Raw genomic sequence first — 20774 nt, 5'->3', positions numbered from 1 at the left:
AAAGATGGTAGGAGTGAGGATCAGTACTCTTGCTGAAGCATTACTTTCCAAGGTACTTGGCAACTATGTGCCTTGGAGCATGGAGGTAGTGGATGCTCAGCTCCCACTGCACTCACTGGGAGCTGGAAATGCTGGGTAGTTATGGTAGTAATTGGTATGTTGCAGGATTGGGTGCTTAATGGACCAAAATTGGCTCTCACGCTAGTGTAAATCAGGCACGACTTCACTGAAGCCAATGGAATTCCACCACTGTAACTGAGATCCCACTGAGGCCCACCGAACCCTCAGCCCCCAGGAGGTATGGAAGGCAGAAACAGTTGCCCTTGGCTGTCTGACAAAGGAAACCTTGTTCAGTGCCAGCTGTGAATTGTTCTAGTTTCATAATTGCTCAAAAGTGGCAACTTTCCAGTCCAAAGAGAGGCTCCCAGAACCCCTTCTTGAGCCTGTGCAATTTTCAGTCATCGTTCATAGCCAAGAAAGAAAAGTCAGATTCTTCCACAGTTTTCGGAGCTTTGCATGGAAGATGGTATGATTGAGTATAGTTTCCCGGTGAAAGTCCAGAACATCTATTACTAAATAGCACATGCAAGACATGTTTAACATACTAATTCGGAAGAGTAGTAGTTTAAGCTTTGAAAGAATGAGATGTGCCCTGACATTTTTAAATATTTTAATGTGCAATATTAAAAACAGCAACTTTAAGTAGTCATCCGTACTGGTCACCTCCTAGGTCAACGACTGATTAAGTTTCAGCTCTGTGCTTAAAAACCTTCAACTAGAATCTTAATGGAAACACTATTGGCTAGAATTAAACTTTTCACACCGCCGTTGAGAAGGAGACTTACTGCAACCCCCTAACAGCAATGGGAGTGTTTTTATAGGCCACTTCCCTTGCAATCATTTTCAATGTGTATTAATTACCCTTAAGTTCATAGGTTGTGCTATGTAACCACACAGCACTGCTCTTAGCCCTGGTCTACACTGGGGGGGGTGGTGTTTCGACCTGAGATATGCAACTTCAGATACGTGAATAGCGTAGCTGAAGTTGGCGTATCTTAGGTCGACTTACCTGGCTGTGAGGATGGCGGCGAGTCGACCGCTGCCGTTCCCCCATCGACTCCGCTTCTGCCTCTCGTGAGCTGGAGTTCCGAGTCGATGGGGAGTGCATTTGGGGATCGATTTATCGCATCTAGATGAGATGTGATAAATCAATCCCCAATAGATCGATCACTACCCGCCGATCCGGCAAGTAGTGAAAACCTGCCCTTAGAGTGTTAATACACTTCCTTTCATTAAGATAGTCTAACGCTACACACAGACTTCCATGTTTTTGCCTTTCTAAAACTTTTTGGTTTCAGAGTAGCAGCCGTGTTAGTCTGTATTCGCAAAAAGAAAAGGAGTACCGGTGGCACCTTAGAGACTAACAAATTTATTAGAGCATAAGCTTTCGTTTTTGTTCAGTGTCTAGGTGATCTCAGTACAGAGAGGTGAACTTGTTAAAATACAGATGCTTTGGTGTGTAGAATTGAGAGGCTACATCTCAAAAGTTCATTCTTTTGGTTCTAGACAACTCCAATGGCTGAATTTCCTATGTGGCTGATTCAAAGGACCATAACTTCTTCCTGCTATGGTCAGTTTAGCTGCTTGGATTCTACTACATGGCATGAATCTAATCTCTGACTCTGCTGGAGACTTCTTTCCTTTTTAGGGTGATTTCAATATAAATGGGAAATTTAATGTCGTGTACTCAGTTTCCTAACATGCTTTTTCTCTTGATTCTGTATCCGCGTCCTCCCTATCCACATTAAGGCTCATTGTGCTTAACCTCTAATGGGGGGAAAATATAAAGACTTTTTATGAGTTGTCTACATGCAGTTAGGTTGCAAGAGATGCAAATACTTGAATAAATATAGAATTATAACAGTGCTGTGTCTATTGCTGCTTTCAAGTGGTGTAGTAATGTCTCTGGAGGTGGGGTCAGTGATTTAGGGTTCAGTTTCTTGAAATCCTCATTAGCATTTAAGGATGTTAACACTTGCACAGTCCTTTTTAAATCAAACACTGCATGGAGCATGCCCAGAGCAGAGGTGGCAGCTCTGTGAGTGTTCTTTGCTGAAGCTTCTTCATCTAGAACGTGGTTTAAGACAGAAATCCTGTTCTCTGCAATTACCTTAAGGAAGTTGTAGAACTCCTTATAGTTTATGCCTGTGCAAGATTTCATGATTACCTAAGGGGGAAAGAAAACACATTAAACTTTGACTCCTTATTAACTGCACTAGTAAGATAGCTAAAGGCAGCTGCCTTATCAAGCCACTAAGTAGCTGAAAACTCTTTTCAGTGTGTGACTCCTGTTTGTTATTTCCTGATGCCTAATTACAGTAAAATACATTGACAGGAAATCTCACTAGTCCCAACAAAACACTTCCCAGTATCCCCAGAGTTTCCAGTAAACTTTTATCTGACCAGTTCTACTGGCTGGAGTTTCCTCAGCTCAATAAGACAGGAGTTTACTATTTCCGCTAGAGAAAGATCTCATGCAGGGAAATACTATATGCAGCATCTCCTATAAAACAAATAGCTAACCTAGCAGTAATTGAAAGGACTAAAAATTGAATTAATGAGTGCAGATTAACAAATCAGTTTTCTTCAGTCACACATTCTACACCTGTCTGAAGCAGCAAATAAGTACAAGCAGTAGCATATACACTGAGTGTTGCATCAATGAGATAGTGAGAGACTTAAGAGATAATCTACCATTTAACAAACTGGACTGTTTGTTTCCCAGCTTGTAACAAAGCATGACCTCTCAATACAGATCAGTTTGGTGTCCAGTATCATTGAAATGCACTCTGTATAGGGGCTACAATAGTCCAAGGAAAGTAGGGCTCACATCACTGAACTGATTGGGTGTCATACCTGGCATTGTAGGTGCCAGTCCTCCATTGTCTCTCTCCATTCACTGATTTCACGTTGGACGGCTGTTAATTCATCCTGCAGGAAGCTCCACATGATAGCCACGTTGCAGCCATTCACCCAGTTGTGGTTGATGGAAATGGTATCCTCCTGGAAGAAACCACAGAGTCTAATTGTTTATTCATGTGAGGGCATGTGGGGTGAGGTCTCTGACCTCATTACTGATTTCCACAAAGATGGTGCCAACAAGAGTTAATCTCTCATCCTCAATGAATGGAAAGGCCTCAACTATCTTCAATGTCTACCTTTTTTTAACTCCCTTGCTAATCAAACCCTGCTTCCTAAGCTTCCCCCATCCTCAGTCCTTCTCGCTGCCATTTGGCAATTGTGCCCACATCTACAACCAGTACTGTGCCCTATCATAACCCACACTTTTAATGTAAAGGCTTTAATTAGCTGAAGTGTTGATATTGAAGGACACACTGTATGTGAGGTGTCTGAGATCCCCCATGTCATCCACTCCTTTCCCAGCCAATGCAGGATATAGACGAGAATTATTTATTTTGCTTAGTGTTCTAAATGATCAAGTGGTAAGAAGCATCTTTTGCTATGTATAGAAATGGGACATGGTTACTCCCTGCTGTTACTTCAATATAGTTACCGCAGAGACTGATCATTTGGGACATTTTATGTTTGCACTGAGCAAGATAGAACAAACCAACGATGCCTAGAGCACAGAAATGATTGAACTAACTCTAACCCCAACGGCACCTGCCTATAGATTTTGATGTGCACCCAAGCCCCCAGCTCTGAAATGCATTTAAAACCAAACATTGCACAGATATACTGTTACTTTCCCCCCCACTATCAAAAAAAAAAACCAAACCCCTCCCAATTTATGTCAGGATCCCATTCAAAACTATCCTCCAGGGCCTCTCTCCTGGAAGTGGATCCTCAAGGGCAGAAGGGATCTGAGTGAATGATTGGGGTCTTGGTTTCTTAAAGCCCATCTAAGCTTGTTCTTATGAACTTTGATCCAGATCCTCAAAGATATTTAAGCTCCTAACTTCCATTGAAATCAATACCTGTGAGGATCCAGGCCTTTGTCTCTCTTTGCTGCCACCAAACATTTAGCCTGGCTTTCCCTCATCACACCTTATATTTTGCAGGTTTTGCCTCAGCAAAAGCTATACTTTCTAAAGATGGGTCAAAATTAGAATTATATTTTCAGGAGAACTGCTGAAGTTTTGGTGATGTGGATTAAACAGAAGAGGGATCTAAAATACCCCATATGCCTTGATTTTGAAAAATCCAAAGGCCAAGATTTTGCAAAACCCAAACTAGGCCTCCTGGGTCAAACTTCGGAGTTTCTTCTCGGCAGCAACCAGGCTGAGAAATGCAACCCGTGACAGGACAGTATGGGAACCCAATGAGAAAGTGTAAACGGGTTTCTTTCTTGCTTTAAAATTAGCTAAAGACTCAGAAGAACTTTACTGCTTACTCAAAACCTTTTGATCTGCTAACGAATCACAGAAATGTATTAGTCATCCAACCACTGCTAATTCTTTTGGTGAAAACTGAAACAAAAATGGCATTTAAACACTTCGGCCACTGTGGTGGTCTTTCCCTCCTCATTCAGTAATGGGACCACCCTGTCCTTGGTCTTCCTCTTGCTTCTAGTGTGTAAGTATATTGATGATCTTGTGGCTACATCTAGAAATTGGTCTGTTTAAGTTAGAATCCCTTGCCGTTAGTGTTACACAAGTCACTTTTCCGCAGACTGGCTGCTTCGGGTATAAGGCTAACCCTATAACACTTGGGGTCATACACTGCTGTTCTGAGAGTGTATTTCCCATGGATCGCAATCGTCACTTGCAAAGAGGTAGCTTTGGCTAGTTAGGGCAACTCTTCAGACAGTTTTCAGGAAGTTAATGGATATAAACCTAAGTTGTCAATTATCTTACCAGGTTGTACACCTGATGGTACCAGCCACTAGGGATGAAGACTACTTCCCCTGCTTCCTGGATGATTTCAACAGGAGGGCAGCTTTGGGCATAGCGTGGGTAAATGCTGCTGTCCTGAAGATCACGCGCAGTGACATCGAAGGGCAAGTTACCATGGCGATCTCTAAGGTACTCCTCCTGCCTGGGGGGATAGAGCAGCCATTTCTTTTTCCCGCAGATATTGGCAGACCAGCTGTAGGAGCGGAAGACGTCGGCGTGAAAAGGAGTCCTGTGGGCCAAGTCAAAGGTTTAAGCATGTGTGATGCAAAAGGCAAATACAATGCAAACAAGCACAAATCAAGTAAAGTTAAGACTATGGGCATATTCTGGCTTTGGATAGTTCCACACAAATCAATCTGAGCTGTGCAGGCATAGCTGAAGCAAGAATGTGGCCCTGTCAGACTATTTTCAATTGTCATGTGTTAAGGAGCAAGAAGACACCCTATTAATAAACTGGGGGCACGGGGGTCAGCAACACTTGCCCCACTTTTTGCTGCTAAAGTATTAGGTTTCAATTTGAACCTCACACTTCAAAGGCAGCAGATTCTGCAGTTTGGGCTGAAGCTAAGACTGAAAGGGCTGGTTTATCGCCAACAAATGGCAACACTTTAGACTCAAGCCCAGACCCACAAAGGTATTTAGACTTCCACTGATTTCAATGGAAGTTAGGAGGCTAAAATACTTTGCGGCTGTGGGTCATAGTGATTTCCTGCTGAGAAGTGCTCACTTAACTAGTCAGCACCCTCGTGAGGCTGCAGCTGGCACTGCAGGTTTGAAGAATTCCTTCAGTACCGTGTGTGTGTATATAAATCTCTCCTCTGTTTTTTCCACCAAATGCATCCGATGAAGTGAGCTGTAGCTCACGAAAGCTTATGCTCTAATAAATTTGTTAGTCTCTAAGGTGCCACAAGTACTCCTTTTCTTTTTGCGAATACAGACTAACACGGCTGCTACTCTGAAACCTCTAAATCAGGGGTTCTCAAACTATCAGCCTCCACCCCAAACCCTGCTTCACCTCCAGCATTTATAAAAGAGTGTTAAATATTAAAAATGTGTTTTTAATTTATAAGGGGAGGGTCGTACTCAGAGACTTGCTATGTGAAAGGGGTCACTAATACAAAAGTTTGAGAACCACTGCTCTAAATAAAGGAGCTCCAGTGATGCTTATACACTGTGCTGTCATTAAACAACTGAGTTCAATGATTATTAATTATTTGTATTACTGTAGTGCCTAAAACCCCCAGTATGGAACAGCACCCCCTTGTGCTAGGTGCTATACAAACAGTTACAATCTAAGAGATACCCCCAAGTTCTCTCTCCTGTTTTCATCTCCCTGGATACACTGAGCCAGAGAACTTAATGCGAGTGACTAGTTCTAACCTCCGTGTATCCCTTACTAGCCTTGGTTGCAACCTTTAGGTCAGATTCTGCAGCCCACACGCAGGCAAATCTCCCCAGATTCTTCCTATTAAGGATGCAGGATGGGGACCTGTATTGGCCAGGCTGCTCCCCTTTCCCAGCTCACTCCGTGGGTTTTATGACTAGAGTCATTGCGAGAGATGTTGGACAGAACAGTGCCATCAAGCAATGTTATCTCACCACATTTACTGTACACTTAGCTAATACATGTAGCCTTAGCGTTCCTTCTCTCTCTCACAACCCCTATACCTGTCGGTCACATGTTGTCCCTATTTAGACTGCATGTTCCTTGGGGAAAAAGAGCTGCCTTATGTTATACTTGTGTGGCAACCGGCACAATAGGGACCTGGTCCTAACTGACAGCTCGGAGTACTACTGCAATGCTAATAATTGTTTAAAACAGTGCATCGGCATTTAAAAAAAAAAATCAAAGTTACTTTACCATGAACCCTTAGGTCCCATGTAGACAAATCGATAATCATCCAGGCCTATGGCATCCCAGTATTCATTCAGCCAGTCAGAAGTGAAATAGATGGGGGTTGTATAAACATCTTGTTCTGGGAAAGCCCTTAAAAAGACAAAGTATTGCAAAAAAACGGTTTCAGGGAAAAGAAACATTCATTCATCATCTCAGGTTTCAGAGTAGCAGCCGTGTTAGTCTGTATTCGCAAAAAGAAAAGCAGTACTTGTGGCACCTTAGAGACTAACAAATTTATTAGAGCATAAGCTTTCGTGAGCTACAGCTCACTTGCTGTAGCTCACGAAAGCTTATGCTCTAATAAATTTGTTAGATTCATCATCTCAGTTTCCCAAAGCGCAGAAGCAGAGACTGGTCAGGTGACGAGCAGTGTCTCACTGAGGCCATTACTGCCTTGCTATGTCATCTGCTACAAGCGACTTAATCCTCCTGGAGCTAGATTCACAAGGCTTTGCAACACACCTGACTTTTAGGCAGCCTGCTGCCTGGTGGAATTCACAACCCTGCGTCAGGGCCCAGGAGCCCTATACAGTGCCTGGGAAGAGTCAGGCATCCAAAAAAGGGGACTCTCAAAGTCAGCATGGTGAGCAGGGAGCCACGTAAGCTAGCCAGTAGGAAATGCTGAGTAGGGTGGGACCTCGGGGACCCTAGGTGCCTATGGACTTTAGGCACCTACAGGGTTAGGTGACAGCTCAGCAGTGATTTTGTGAATGCCAACAGCATCTAAATGTTGGACGTAGGCATCTATAAGGGCAGTTATGCTTAAGTCCCCCTTGTGAATCTAGCCCTCGGTGCTGCAAATGGGTGCAACTGCGTTTTCTTACCTCACAGGAGAGTTGTGAGAGGTAATTAAATTCCTCTTAGTAAACACATGTCCGTTCCAGTAAGAAATCTGCACAACTAATCAGTCATCCCACGTGGTTAACAGATTCAAAAAAGCCAAAGCTGGACCGTAGGCTTTTCAGTGGTGTTTGGCAGTGGTTCTCCCAGTGCGGTCTGTGGCTGATGTCATGATGCTGCCTCATTTCCAGTTGCTTCTACAGGCATCCAGGCGCTCCATGGCAAAGTAAAGACTAGATGTCTGTCTAAACAGACATATGCAAAGAGGGCCCTGCCTAGATGCCTCTGTGAGAAGTCACAGCCACACAGATGGAGAATCAGAACTCACTCGTAGCAAACTCGAATCAGCAGCAGAGCTGCCAGCCACGAGCAGCAGCCATTCAAGGAAGATGGGACACAAGAGCAGAGGGAGAGGAGTACTAGACGGCTGCGCAGGACAAGAAGTGGAGGATGCATCCAGGCAGCACGCACAGGGACAGAGAAGGAGCAGGGAAACTTGTGCATGGGGACATAGGAACAGAGCAGATGGGAGGGGAAGATTAAATGAAGAGCAAAAAGTCCTCATGATTTATTTTGATTTAAAAAAAGGAAAAAGTGCTTATTGCATTAAACACAATTAAAAATGGTAAAGTTTTTACCTTACTAGCCAAAGGCCAAAGCAAGAGCCAACACTATGAAAATGTTTAAGAACTCTTTCGTGTGTGGCACATTTAGATCAGTACAGTGTAAGAAAAGTATTTCAGTGGATAGCTGCTTTCAGTCAAACCATCAGCTAACAAAATATCAGTGTCACAGTTTAGCAGCAGTTCACCGCTGTATTACGGCATGCTGAGGATTCCAAAGTGCTCTCTTACCTGTACAAGTGCCAGTCTTTGAGGTAGAGGCACCCCCGGGGTGAATGGTAGTTTTTTTTAATGTATTCTTTCCAATAACTTATGTACTCCTTGAGAGGGATCTGTTCCTTTGGATTAGAATTGTATTCCTTGACATCACAGTTGGCAACAGGTACTACAGCCTTCCCTGAAATATAAACGTTTTGAGCCAGTTGGGGAGCAGAATAACTGGTGCCAAAACTGTAATCCTTCCATATTTATATTACGTTAGCATCTAGTACCTGGGCCCCATTGTACTAGGTGCTGTACAAACATTTATGAAGACATGGTCTTCTCACTTTCCAGATACCTCCACTAAACCTTAGATCAGCATTATTCGTAGCATGATTTATGGAAGTGTTAACTGAATGAGGCATGCAGTAATGGCACCACCACAAACTGAATCACAGCAAAGTGCATTGGGAATGGGATATGGGCTGTAGCCAAAACTCTGAATCTCTCACAGCATAAAGAGAGACTTAGATTTCCAGAATAGCCAAAGCCTGTTCCTCCCCCATCCACCCAATATAGATCCTACAAACACTTGAGCATGCAGCTGGGATTATTCACATGTATAAAGTTAAGGAGTGTAAATTTGCATGATAAGGCCCTAAATGAGTTCAAATTTATTTTTAGACTAAATTAAAGCTTGGAGTAGGGCAAAGGGGAAAAAATATAAACGAGGGTAGAAAATTGTCAATAAGGAAGTGTTATATACCCCTTCACATAACACAAGAACCAGGGATCATCCAATGAAATTAATAGGCAGCAAGTTTAAAACAAACATTAGGAAGTACTTCTTCACATAACACAGCCAACCTGTGGAACTCATTCCCAGGTGATGCTGTGAAAGCCAACAGTATAACTGGACTCAAAAAGGAATTAGATAAGTTCATGGAGGAGAGGTCCATCACTGACTGTTAGCCAAGATAGTCATTGATGCAGCCCCATACTCTGGATGTCCCTAATCCTGTGATTTCCAGAAGCAAGGACTGGATGACAGGGGATGGATCACTCGATAACGGTCTTGTTCTGTTCATTCCCTCTGAAGCATCTGGCACTGGCCACTCTCAGAAGATGGGATACTGGGCTAAATGGACCATTTTTATAAATTAATTAATTATTCTTATAAATTAATGTATCAACTGAGAGACTGATCCCTTTAGGCTCAAAGGATATTTGTCATTGGCCAGAGGCCGTTATTAAAAACTCTTTGACTTTTATCATTCATATTAAATTACATATTAAAAACTTAATCACTTACCAAAATGCTGCAGTAGATAATCAAAGTTAGGCTTCCCATCCCGAGCCACCCAATTCCTCCTGCTGCCCCAGCCCTCAGTGAATTTAGCTGAGAAAACACATGGGTGGTTGGGAATCAGATAGTCCCTGAAAAAATCAGAGTAACTGAACGATTCTACTTTTTCAATATAGTCAACATGTCCGTGGGGCAGGCAGACTGCACCATGAGATGCGCTGCTGTAATCATAAAAGAACGCAGTGGAACAGGCAAACGCTGCTCTGTCCATTCAGACTATATAACTTTCCTGGTACTTAGTTGAGAAGGTGCTGATCAGAAAATATTTAGTTAGGCTAAAATAAACAGCTGCACAGTACATTAATCTGAGTGGATCTTTCAAATCTATGAAAATTAACTCACAAGTAAAAAAATGTCCAATTCCAAAATATAAATAAAATCTTGTAGGAAAAGCCTTGTTCTTCCCATTTGTGTCTCACCATATAGGGCTAGAAATATCCTTCAATGCTGTTCAGTGTTTATGGCCACCTTGATCAAATGGCTACATTACAAACAAATCATAGTAACCAAAGCCTATATTCTCTGTAGATCTTTCATGTCAAAGGTAGATACTCTAGTTACACGTTCATATTAAATTATTCTCATGCTTTTGCTTGGCATTCTCAATGGGTCGCAGAAGAGAACGGCCACTTGCCCATTTCTAGAAATAAACAGCAGACATGTTCATTTCAGTGGGGTTCTCGCCCCAAATCTGTGAATACAAAGAGAAGCTTCGTGCAAGCAAAAAAATAAAATGCATCCAATTCTAAGATTATCAGACTGTAAAGAAGACACTAAGCAGGGCAGTTTTATAAGGTTAGATAGACCCTGCAGGAATCAAGCTGGGCTCCTGCATTTATTCCATACTCCCTGCACCGCTCGGCCTGCTGCGGACACAGAGGCAGCCCCCAATCATTAAAAAATAATGAGGGAGTTGAGAGATACCAGGGCATGATAGCAGCAATGCCTGGGGGAAATGAGGCAGATGATGGGGCACGGAAGGGACCTCCCCATACCCCTAAACTCCCCTTAATCCCAGCATCTAAAGGGAAACCCAAGAACCTGAAACTCACCCCTAGAGAGAGACCCCAGCAAACAGGAAGTGAGGGTCCCCAGGAGAGGACTGGGGTCCAGGTCCCTACTATCAGGGGCAAGGGGCCTCTGGAGAGGCCCGGTCCCACTTTCGGGAGAATTGGAGGGTCTCTCGGTTCCCCACTATGGGGTATGAGGGGCCCCGGGGGGGGTCCGGTTCCCAGCTATGTGTGTGGGGGGGTGACAGGCATGGGATGGGGGGGTCCAGGTTCCCCACTATGGGGTATGCAAGGCCCCAGGGGGCAGGGGGTGCAGGTTCCCAGCTATGGGGGGGGTGTCCAGGTTCCCCACTATGGGGTATGAGGGGACCAGGGGGAGTCCGGGTTCCCTGCTATGGGGGGGTGAGAGGCCCAGGATGGGGGGTCCGGGTTCCCAGCTATGTCTGTGGGGGGGGGAGAGAGGCCCCCAGGATGGGGGGTCCAGGTTCCCCACTATGGGGTATGAGGGGCCCAGGGAGGAGGAGCCCGGATTCCCTGATATGAGGGGGTGAGAGGCCCGGGATGGGGGGGCGGGTTACCTGCTATGGGGGGGTGAGAGGCCCGGGATGGGGGGCGGGTTCCCCGCTATGGGGTATGAGGGGCTCAGGGAGGGGGAGCCCGGGTTCCCTGCTATGGGGGGGGTGAGAGGCCCGGGATGGGGGGTGGGTTCCCTGCTATGGGGTATGAGGGGCTCAGGGAGGGGGAGCCCGGGTTCCCTGCTATGGGGGGGTGAGAGGCCCAGGATGGGGGGTCCGGGTTCCCAGCTATGTGTGTGCGGGGGGAGAGAGGCCCCCAGGATGGGGGGTCCAGGTTCCGCACTATGGGGTATGAGGGGCCCAGGGAGGAGGAGCCCGGATTCCCTGATATGAGGAGGTGAGAGGCCCAGGATGGGGGGGCGGGTTCCCTGCTATGGGGGGGTGAGAGGCCCGGGATGGGGGGCGGGTTCCCCGCTATGGGGTATGAGGGGCTCAGGGAGGGGGAGCCCGGGTTCCCAGCTATGGGGGGGGTGAGAGGACAGGATGGGGGGGTGTCCAGGTTCCCCACTATGGGGTATGAGGGGCCCGGGGGGGGGGTCCGGGTTCCCTGCTATGGGGGGGTAAGAGGCACAGGATGGGGGGGGTCCGGGTTCCCAGCTATGTGTGTGGGGGGGTGAGAGGCCCGGGATGCGGGGTCCAGGTTCCCCACTATGGGGTATGAGGGGCCCAGGGAGGAGGAGCCCAGGTTCCCTGCTATGGGGGGGTGAGAAGGCCGGGATGGGGGGGCGGGTTCCCTGCTATGGGGGGGTGAGAGGCCCGGGATGGGGGGCGGGTTCCCCGCTATGGGGTATGAGGGGCTCAGGGAGGGGGAGCCCGGGTTCCCTGCTATGGGGGGGTGAGAGGCCCAGGATGTGGGGTCCGGGTTCCCAGCTATGTGTGGGGGGGGGGAGAGAGGCCCCCAGGATGGGGGGTCCAGGTTCCCCACTATGGGGTATGAGGGGCCCAGGGAGGAGGAGCCCGGATTCCCTGATATGAGGGGGTGAGAGGACAGGATGGGGGGGTGTCCAGGTTCCCCACTATGGGGTATGAAGGGCCCGGGGGGGGTCCGGGTTCCCTGCTATGGGGGGGTAAGAGGCCCAGGATGGGGGGGGTCCAGGTTCCCAGCTATGTGTGTGGGGGGGTGAGAGGCCCGGGATGCGGGGTCCAGGTTCCCCACTATGGGGTATGAGGGGCCCAGGGAGGAGGAGCCCGGGTTCCCTGCTATGGGGGGGTGAGAGGCCCGGGATGGGGGGCGGGTTCCCTGCTATGGGGGGGTGAGAGGCCCGGGATGGGGGGCGGGTTCCCTGCTATGGGGTATGAGGGGCTCAGGGAGGGGGAGCCCGGGTTCCCTGCTATGGGGGGGTAAGAGGCCCAGGATGGGGGGGGTCCGGGTTCCCAGCTATGTGTGTGGGGGGGGGAGAGAGGCCCCCAGGATGGGGGGTCCAGGTTCCCCACTATGGGGTATGAGGGGCCCAGGGAGGAGGAGCCTGGGTTCCCTGCTATGGGGGGGTGAGAGGCCCGGGATGGGGGGGCGGGTTCCCTGCTATGGGGGGGTGAGAGGCCCGGGATGGGGGGCGGGTTCCCCGCTATGGGGTATGAGGGGCTCCGGGAGGGGGAGCCCGGGTTCCCAGCTATGGGGGGGGTGAGAGGACAGGATGGGGGGGTGTCCAGGTTCCCCACTATGGAGTATGAGGGGCCCGGGGGGGGGTCCTGGTTCCCTGCTATGGGGGGGTAAGAGGCCCAGGATGGGGGGGTCCGCGTTCCCAGCTATGTGTGTGGGGGGTGAGAGGCCCGGGATGCGGGGTCCAGGTTCCCCACTATGGGGTATGAGGGGCCCAGGGAGGAGGAGCCCAGGTTCCCTGCTATGGGGGGGTGAGAGGCTTGGGATGGGGGGGCGGGTTCCCCGCTATGGGGTATGAGGGGCTCAGGGAGGGGGAGCCCGGGTTCCCAGCTATGGGGGGGGGGGGGTGAGAGGACAGGATGGGGGGGGTGTCCAGGTTCCCCACTATGGGGTATGAGGGGCCCAGGGAGGGGGAGCCCGGGTTCCCTGCTATGGGGGGTAAGAGGCCCAGGATGGGGGGGGGTCCGGGTTCCCAGCTATGTGTGTGGGGGGGTGAGAGGCCCGGGATGCGGGGTCCAGGTTCCCCACTATGGGGTATGAGGGGCCCAGGGAGGGGGAGCCCGGGTTCCCTGCTATGGGGGGGGTGAGAGGCCCGGGATGGGGGGTGGGTTCCCTGCTATGGGGTATGAGGGGCTCAGGGAGGGGGAGCCCGGGTTCCCTGCTATGGGGGGGTGAGAGGCCCAGGATGGGGGGGGTCCGGGTTCCCAGCTATGTGTGTGGGGGGGGAGAGAGGCCCCCAGGATGGGGGGTCCAGGTTCCCCACTATGGGGTATGAGGGGCCCAGGGAGGAGGAGCCTGGGTTCCCTGCTATGGGGGGGTGAGAGGCCCGGGATGGGGGGCGGGTTCCCCGCTATGGGGTATGAGGGGCTCCGGGAGGGGGAGCCCGGGTTCCCAGCTATGGGGGGGGTGAGAGGACAGGATGGGGGGGTGTCCAGGTTCCCCACTATGGAGTATGAGGGGCCCGGGGGGGGGGTCCTGGTTCCCTGCTATGGGGGGGTAAGAGGCCTAGGATGGGGGGGTCCGGGTTCCCAGCTATGTGTGTGGGGGGGTGAGAGGCCCGGGATGCGGGGTCCAGGTTCCCCACTATGGGGTATGAGGGGCCCAGGGAGGAGGAGCCCAGGTTCCCTGCTATGGGGGGGTGAGAGGCTCGGGATGGGGGGGCGGGTTCCCCGCTATGGGGTATGAGGGGCTCAGGGAGGGGGAGCCCGGGTTCCCAGCTATGGGGGGGGGGTGAGAGGACAGGATGGGGGGGGTGTCCAGGTTCCCCACTATGGGGTATGAGGGGCCCAGGGAGGGGGAGCCCGGGTTCCCTGCTATGGGGGGGTAAGAGGCCCAGGATGGGGGGGTCCGGGTTCCCAGCTATGTGTGTGGGGGGGTGAGAGGCCCGGGATGCGGGGTCCAGGTTCCCCACTATGGGGTATGAGGGGCCCAGGGAGGGGGAGCCCGGGTTCCCTGCTATGGGGGGGTGAGAGGCCCAGGATGGGGGGGGTCCGGGTTCCCAGCTATGTGTGTGGGGGGGGAGAGAGGCCCCCAGGATGGGGGGTCCAGGTTCCCCACTATGGGGTATGAGGGGCCCAGGGAGGAGGAGCCTGGGTTCCCTGCTATGGGGGGGTGAGAGGCCCGGGATGGGGGGGCGGGTTCCCTGCTATGGGGGGGTGAGAGGCCCGGGATGGGGGGCGGGTTCCCCGCTATGGGGTATGAGGGGCTCAGGGAGGGGGAGCCCGGGTTCCCAGCTATGGGGGGGGTGAGAGGACAGGATGGGGGTGTGTCCAGGTTCCCCACTATGGGGTATGAGGGGCCCGGGGGGGGGTCCTGGTTCCCTGCTATGGGGGGGTGAGAGGCCCAGGATGGGGGGGGCGGGTTCCCAGCTATGTGTGTGGGGGGGTGAGAGGCCCGGGATGCGGGGTCCAGGTTCCCCACTATGGGGTATGAGGGGCCCAGGGAGGAGGAGCCCGGGTTCCCTGCTATGGGGGGGTGAGAGGCCCGGGATGGGGGGCGGGTTCCCCGCTATGGGGTATGAGGGGCTCAGGGAGGGGGAGCCCGGGTTCCCAGCTATGGGGGGGGTGAGAGGACAGGATGGGGGGGTGTCCAGGTTCCCCACTATGGGGTATGAGGGGCCCAGGGAGGAGGAGCCCGGGTTCCCTGCTATGGGGGGGTGAGAGGCCCGGGATGGGGGGCGGGTTCCCCGCTATGGGGTATGAGGGGCTCCGGGAGGGGGAGCCCGGGTTCCCATCTGGGGGGGGTGAGAGGACAGGATGGGGGGGTGTCCAGGTTCCCCACTATGGAGTATGAGGGGCCCGGGGGGGGGTCCTGGTTCCCTGCTATGGGGGGGTAAGAGGCCTAGGATGGGGGGGTCCGGGTTCCCAGCTATGTGTGTGGGGGGGTGAGAGGCCCGGGATGCGGGGTCCAGGTTCCCCACTATGGGGTATGAGGGGCCCAGGGAGGAGGAGCCCAGGTTCCCTGCTATGGGGGGGTGAGAGGCTCGGGATGGGGGGGCGGGTTCCCCGCTATGGGGTATGAGGGGCTCAGGGAGGGGGAGCCCGGGTTCCCAGCTATGGGGGGGGGTGAGAGGACAGGATGGGGGGGGTGTCCAGGTTCCCCACTATGGGGTATGAGGGGCCCAGGGAGGGGGAGCCCGGGTTCCCTGCTATGGGGGGGTAAGAGGCCCAGGATGGGGGGGGTCCGGGTTCCCAGCTATGTGTGTGGGGGGGTGAGAGGCCCGGGATGCGGGGTCCAGGTTCCCCACTATGGGGTATGAGGGGCCCAGGGAGGGGGAGCCCGGGTTCCCTGCTATGGGGGGGTGAGAGGCCCAGGATGGGGGGGGTCCGGGTTCCCAGCTATGTGTGTGGGGGGGGGAGAGAGGCCCCCAGGATGGGGGGTCCAGGTTCCCCACTATGGGGTATGAGGGGCCCAGGGAGGAGGAGCCTGGGTTCCCTGCTATGGGGGGGTGAGAGGCCCGGGATGGGGGGGGCGGGTTCCCTGCTATGGGGGGGTGAGAGGCCCGGGATGGGGGGCGGGTTCCCCGCTATGGGGTATGAGGGGCTCAGGGAGGGGGAGCCCGGGTTCCCAGCTATGGGGGGGGTGAGAGGACAGGATGGGGGGGTGTCCAGGTTCCCCACTATGGGGTATGAGGGGCCCGGGGAGGAGGAGCCCGGGTTCCCTGCTATGGGGGGGTGAGAGGCCCGGGATGGGGGGCGGGTTCCCTGCTATGGGGTATGAGGGGCTCAGGGAGGGGGAGCCCGGGTTCCCAGCTATGGGGGGGGTGAGAGGACAGGATGGGGGGGTGTCCAGGTTCCCCACTATGGGGTATGAGGGGCCCAGGGAGGGGGAGCCCAGGTTCCCTGCTATGGGGGGGGTGAGAGGACAGGATGGGGGGGTGTCCAGGTTCCCCACTATGGGGTATGAGGGGCCCAGGGAGGGGGAGCCCGGGTTCCCTGCTATGGGGGGGGTGAGAGGCCCGGGATGGGGGGTGGGTTCCCTTCTATGGGGTATGAGGGGCTCAGGGAGGGGGAGCCCGGGTTCCCTGCTAATAGGGGGGTGAGAGGCCCAGGATGGGGGGGGTCCGGGTTCCCAGCTATGTGTGTGGGGGGGGAGAGAGGCCCCCAGGATGGGGGTCCAGGTTCCCCACTATGGGGTATGAGGGGCCCAGGGAGGAGGAGCCTGGGTTCCCTGCTATGGGGGGGTGAGAGGCCCGGGATGGGGGGCGGGTTCCCCGCTATGGGGTATGAGGGGCTCCGGGAGGGGGAGCCCGGGTTCCCAGCTATGGGGGGGGTGAGAGGACAGGATGGGGGGGTGTCCAGGTTCCCCACTATGGAGTATGAGGGGCCCGGGGGGGGTCCTGGTTCCCTGCTATGGGGGGGTAAGAGGCCCAGGATGGGGGGGTCCGGGTTCCCAGCTATGTGTGTGGGGGGGTGAGAGGCCCGGGATGCGGAGTCCAAGTTCCCCACTATGGGGTATGAGGGGCCCAGGGAGGAGGAGCCCAGGTTCCCTGCTATGGGGGGGTGAGAGGCTCGGGATGGGGGGGCGGGTTCCCCGCTATGGGGTATGAGGGGCTCAGGGAGGGGGAGCCCGGGTTCCCAGCTATGGGGGGGGGGGGTGAGAGGACAGGATGGGGGGGTGTCCAGGTTCCCCACTATGGGGTATGAGGGGCCCAGGGAGGGGGAGCCCGGGTTCCCTGCTATGGGGGGGTAAGAGGCCCAGGATGGGGGGGGTCCGGGTTCCCAGCTATGTGTGTGGGGGGGTGAGAGGCCCGGGATGCGGGGTCCAGGTTCCCCACTATGGGGTATGAGGGGCCCAGGGAGGGGGAGCCCGGGTTCCCTGCTATAGGGGGGGTGAGAGGCCCGGGATGGGGGGTGGGTTCCCTGCTATGGGGTATGAGGGGCTCAGGGAGGGGGAGCCCGGGTTCCCTGCTATGGGGGGTGAGAGGCCCAGGATGGGGGGGGTCCGGGTTCCCAGCTATGTGTGTGGGGGGGGAGAGAGGCCCCCAGGATGGGGGGTCCAGGTTCCCCACTATGGGGTATGAGGGGCCCAGGGAGGAGGAGCCTGGGTTCCCTGCTATGGGGGGGTGAGAGGCCCGGGATGGGGGGGCGGGTTCCCTGCTATGGGGGGGTGAGAGGCCCGGGATGGGGGGCGGGTTCCCCGCTATGGGGTATGAGGGGCTCCGGGAGGGGGAGCCCGGGTTCCCAGCTATGGGGGGGGTGAGAGGACAGGATGGGGGGGTGTCCAGGTTCCCCACTATGGAGTATGAGGGGCCCGGGGGGGGGTCCTGGTTCCCTGCTATGGGGGGGGTAAGAGGCCTAGGATGGGGGGGTCCGGGTTCCCAGCTATGTGTGTGGGGGGGTGAGAGGCCCGGGATGCGGGGTCCAGGTTCCCCACTATGGGGTATGAGGGGCCCAGGGAGGAGGAGCCCAGGTTCCCTGCTATGGGGGGGTGAGAGGCTCGGGATGGGGGGGCGGGTTCCCCGCTATGGGGTATGAGGGGCTCAGGGAGGGGGAGCCCGGGTTCCCAGCTATGGGGGGGGGGGTGAGAGGACAGGATGGGGGGGGTGTCCAGGTTCCCCACTATGGGGTATGAGGGGCCCAGGGAGGGGGAGCCCGGGTTCCCTGCTATGGGGGGGTAAGAGGCCCAGGATGGGGGGGTCCGGGTTCCCAGCTATGTGTGTGGGGGGGTGAGAGGCCCGGGATGCGGGGTCCAGGTTCCCCACTATGGGGTATGAGGGGCCCAGGGAGGGGGAGCCCGGGTTCCCTGCTATGGGGGGGTGAGAGGCCCAGGATGGGGGGGGTCCGGGTTCCCAGCTATGTGTGTGGGGGGGGAGAGAGGCCCCCAGGATGGGGGGTCCAGGTTCCCCACTATGGGGTATGAGGGGCCCAGGGAGGAGGAGCCTGGGTTCCCTGCTATGGGGGGGTGAGAGGCCCGGGATGGGGGGCGGGTTCCCCGCTATGGGGTATGAGGGGCTCAGGGAGGGGGAGCCCGGGTTCCCAGCTATGGGGGGGGTGAGAGGACAGGATGGGGGTGTGTCCAGGTTCCCCACTATGGGGTATGAGGGGCCCGGGGGGGGGGTCCTGGTTCCCTGCTATGGGGGGGTGAGAGGCCCAGGATGGGGGGGGCGGGTTCCCAGCTATGTGTGTGGGGGGGTGAGAGGCCCGGGATGCGGGGTCCAGGTTCCCCACTATGGGGTATGAGGGGCCCAGGGAGGAGGAGCCCGGGTTCCCTGCTATGGGGGGGTGAGAGGCCCGGGATGGGGGGCGGGTTCCCTGCTATGGGGTATGAGGGGCTCAGGGAGGGGGAGCCCGGGTTCCCTGCTATGGGGGGGTGAGAGGCCCAGGATGGGGGGTCCGGGTTTCCCACTATGGGGTATGAGGGGCCCGGGGGGGGGTCCTGGTTCCCTGCTATGGGGGGGTAAGAGGCCCAGGATGGGGGGGTCCGGGTTCCCAGCTATGTGTGTGGGGGGGTGAGAGGCCCGGGATGCGGGGTCCAGGTTCCCCACTATGGGGTATGAGGGGCCCAGGGAGGAGGAGCCCAGGTTCCCTGCTATGGGGGGGTGAGAGGCTCGGGATGGGGGGGCGGGTTCCCCGCTATGGGGTATGAGGGGCTCAGGGAGGGGGAGCCCGGGTTCCCAGCTATGGGGGGGGGGTGAGAGGACAGGATGGGTGGGGTGTCCAGGTTCCCCACTATGGGGTATGAGGGGCCCAGGGAGGGGGAGCCCGGGTTCCCTGCTATGGGGGGGTAAGAGGCCCAGGATGGGGGGGGTCCGGGTTCCCAGCTATGTGTGTGGGGGGGTGAGAGGCCCGGGATGCGGGGTCCAGGTTTCCCACTATGGGGTATGAGGGGCCCAGGGAGGGGGAGCCCAGGTTCCCTGCTATGGGGGGGGTGAGAGGACAGGATGGGGGGTGGGTTCCCTGCTATGGGGTATGAGGGGCTCAGGGAGGGGGAGCCCGGGTTCCCTGCTAATGGGGGGGTGAGAGGCCCAGGATGGGGGGGGTCCGGGTTCCCAGCTATGTGTGTGGGGGGGGAGAGAGGCCCCCAGGATGGGGGGTCCAGGTTCCCCACTATGGGGTATGAGGGGCCCAGGGAGGAGGAGCCTGGGTTCCCTGCTATGGGGGGGTGAGAGGCCCGGGATGGGGGGGGCGGGTTCCCTGCTATGGGGGGGTGAGAGGCCCGGGATGGGGGGCGGGTTCCCCGCTATGGGGTATGAGGGGCTCCGGGAGGGGGAGCCCGGGTTCCCAGCTATGGGGGGGGGGGTGAGAGGACAGGATGGGGGGGGTGTCCAGGTTCCCCACTATGGGGTATGAGGGGCCCAGGGAGGGGGAGCCCGGGTTCCCTGCTATGGGGGGGTAAGAGGCCCAGGATGGGGGGGGTCCGGGTTCCCAGCTATGTGTGTGGGGGGGTGAGAGGCCCGGGATGCGGGGTCCAGGTTCCCCACTATGGGGTATGAGGGGCCCAGGGAGGGGGAGCCCGGGTTCCCTGCTATGGGGGGGTAAGAGGCCCGCGATGGGGGGGGTCCGGGTTCCCAGCCATGTGTGTGGGGGGGTGAGAGGCCCGGGATGGGGGGTCCAGGTTCCCCGCTATGGGGGGTGAGAGGCCCGGGATGGGGGGCGGGTTCCCCGCTATGGGGTATGAGGGGCTCCGGGAGGGGGAGCCCGGGTTCCCAGCTATATGGGGGGGTGAGAGGCCCCGGGAGGGGTAAGGGAACCGACCGGTCACGCACTCTGACCTCACCGCTACCCGGACACATTATGGCGCCGCACACACCCCGTGACGCGACTCGCTCGGTGCGGGCGCTGAAGGCAAGGAGGCGGGGCTGCGCCTGCGCCTGGCCAGAGGACCTCGGGAAGGCCGGAACCTGGAGCGCGGGGCCGCACGTTCGCAGAGGGAAGGAAATCGGAGATGACCGGGGTGGGGGCGGCTCGGCCAATGGAAGTTCGCGGCAGGCGCAGGCGCGGCGGGCAGAAGCTAGCGGCTGAGCGGCTCTCTTGGGGACGGTGAGTCGGTCCTGCCTGGAGTGGGGGAGGGGGCCCCCGCCCCCGCCCCCGCCCCCGCCCGCGCCCCCCATGGCCGCTTCGTCAGAGGGGGAGGGGGGAGCGCACAGATCCCTGCTGGGACCACTGGTGGTGGGGCCCCCTGAGGGTGAGGGGGGGCAGCGGGGTATGTGGGCGTCGCTGCGGGTGGGGGTCGGGGTCGGGGGCCCCCTTGAGGGTGGGGGTCGCTGTGGGTGGGGAGCGGGGGGCCCCCTTGAGGGCGAGGGGC

The 20774-nt window shown here is 55.8% G+C and overlaps 2 protein-coding genes across 5 annotated transcripts in view; one reads left to right on the top strand and one right to left on the bottom strand.

Moving 5' to 3' along the window:
• Window positions 1-1465: 1465 nt before the first annotated feature.
• Window positions 1466-20358, bottom strand: JMJD4 (jumonji domain containing 4). 4 transcript variants are annotated; one of them, XM_043509765.1, is made up of 8 exons: window positions 20236-20326; window positions 10186-10483; window positions 9790-9914; window positions 8508-8673; window positions 6778-6903; window positions 4878-5145; window positions 2917-3063; window positions 1466-2227 (listed from the first exon to the last, which is right to left on the bottom strand). In XM_043509765.1, the coding sequence occupies exons 2-8, from the start codon at window positions 10263-10265 to the stop codon at window positions 1916-1918; spliced, it is 1224 nt and encodes a 407-aa protein (XP_043365700.1). In that variant the 5' UTR covers window positions 10266-10483; window positions 20236-20326; the 3' UTR covers window positions 1466-1915. The 4 variants fall into 4 exon arrangements, with proteins under 4 accessions (XP_043365700.1, XP_038245108.1, XP_038245109.1 ...); XM_038389180.2 differs by having other exon boundaries at window positions 9790-10483; window positions 20242-20358; XM_038389181.2 differs by having other exon boundaries at window positions 9790-10483.
• The window catches only part of SNAP47 (synaptosome associated protein 47), a 38066-nt gene continuing 37633 nt past the window's right edge, over window positions 20342-20774 (top strand). The window contains exon 1 of the mRNA XM_038389179.2: window positions 20342-20509. The gene's annotated coding sequence lies outside the window, so the exon portion shown is untranslated. The remainder of the gene's footprint in view (window positions 20510-20774) is intronic.

The sequence above is a fragment of the Dermochelys coriacea genome, chromosome 2 (genome assembly GCF_009764565.3).
Source record: "Dermochelys coriacea isolate rDerCor1 chromosome 2, rDerCor1.pri.v4, whole genome shotgun sequence".
Taxonomy (NCBI): domain Eukaryota; kingdom Metazoa; phylum Chordata; order Testudines; family Dermochelyidae; genus Dermochelys; species Dermochelys coriacea.
This window is presented reverse-complemented; position numbering and strand designations above follow the sequence as displayed.

Excerpts from the sequence above, each read along its gene's own strand:
- JMJD4 (XM_038389180.2), bottom strand. The coding sequence starts at position 10,054 with ATGGACAGAGCAGCGTTTGCCTGTTCCACTGCGTTCTTTTATGATTAC. Across the intron at positions 6,904-8,507 it reads AAAGACTGGCACTTGTACAG|GGCTTTCCCAGAACAAGATG; the intron begins GTAAGAGAGCAC and ends TGTCTTTTTAAG. Across the intron at positions 5,146-6,777 it reads ATGGGACCTAAGGGTTCATG|GACTCCTTTTCACGCCGACG; the intron begins GTAAAGTAACTT and ends CTTGGCCCACAG.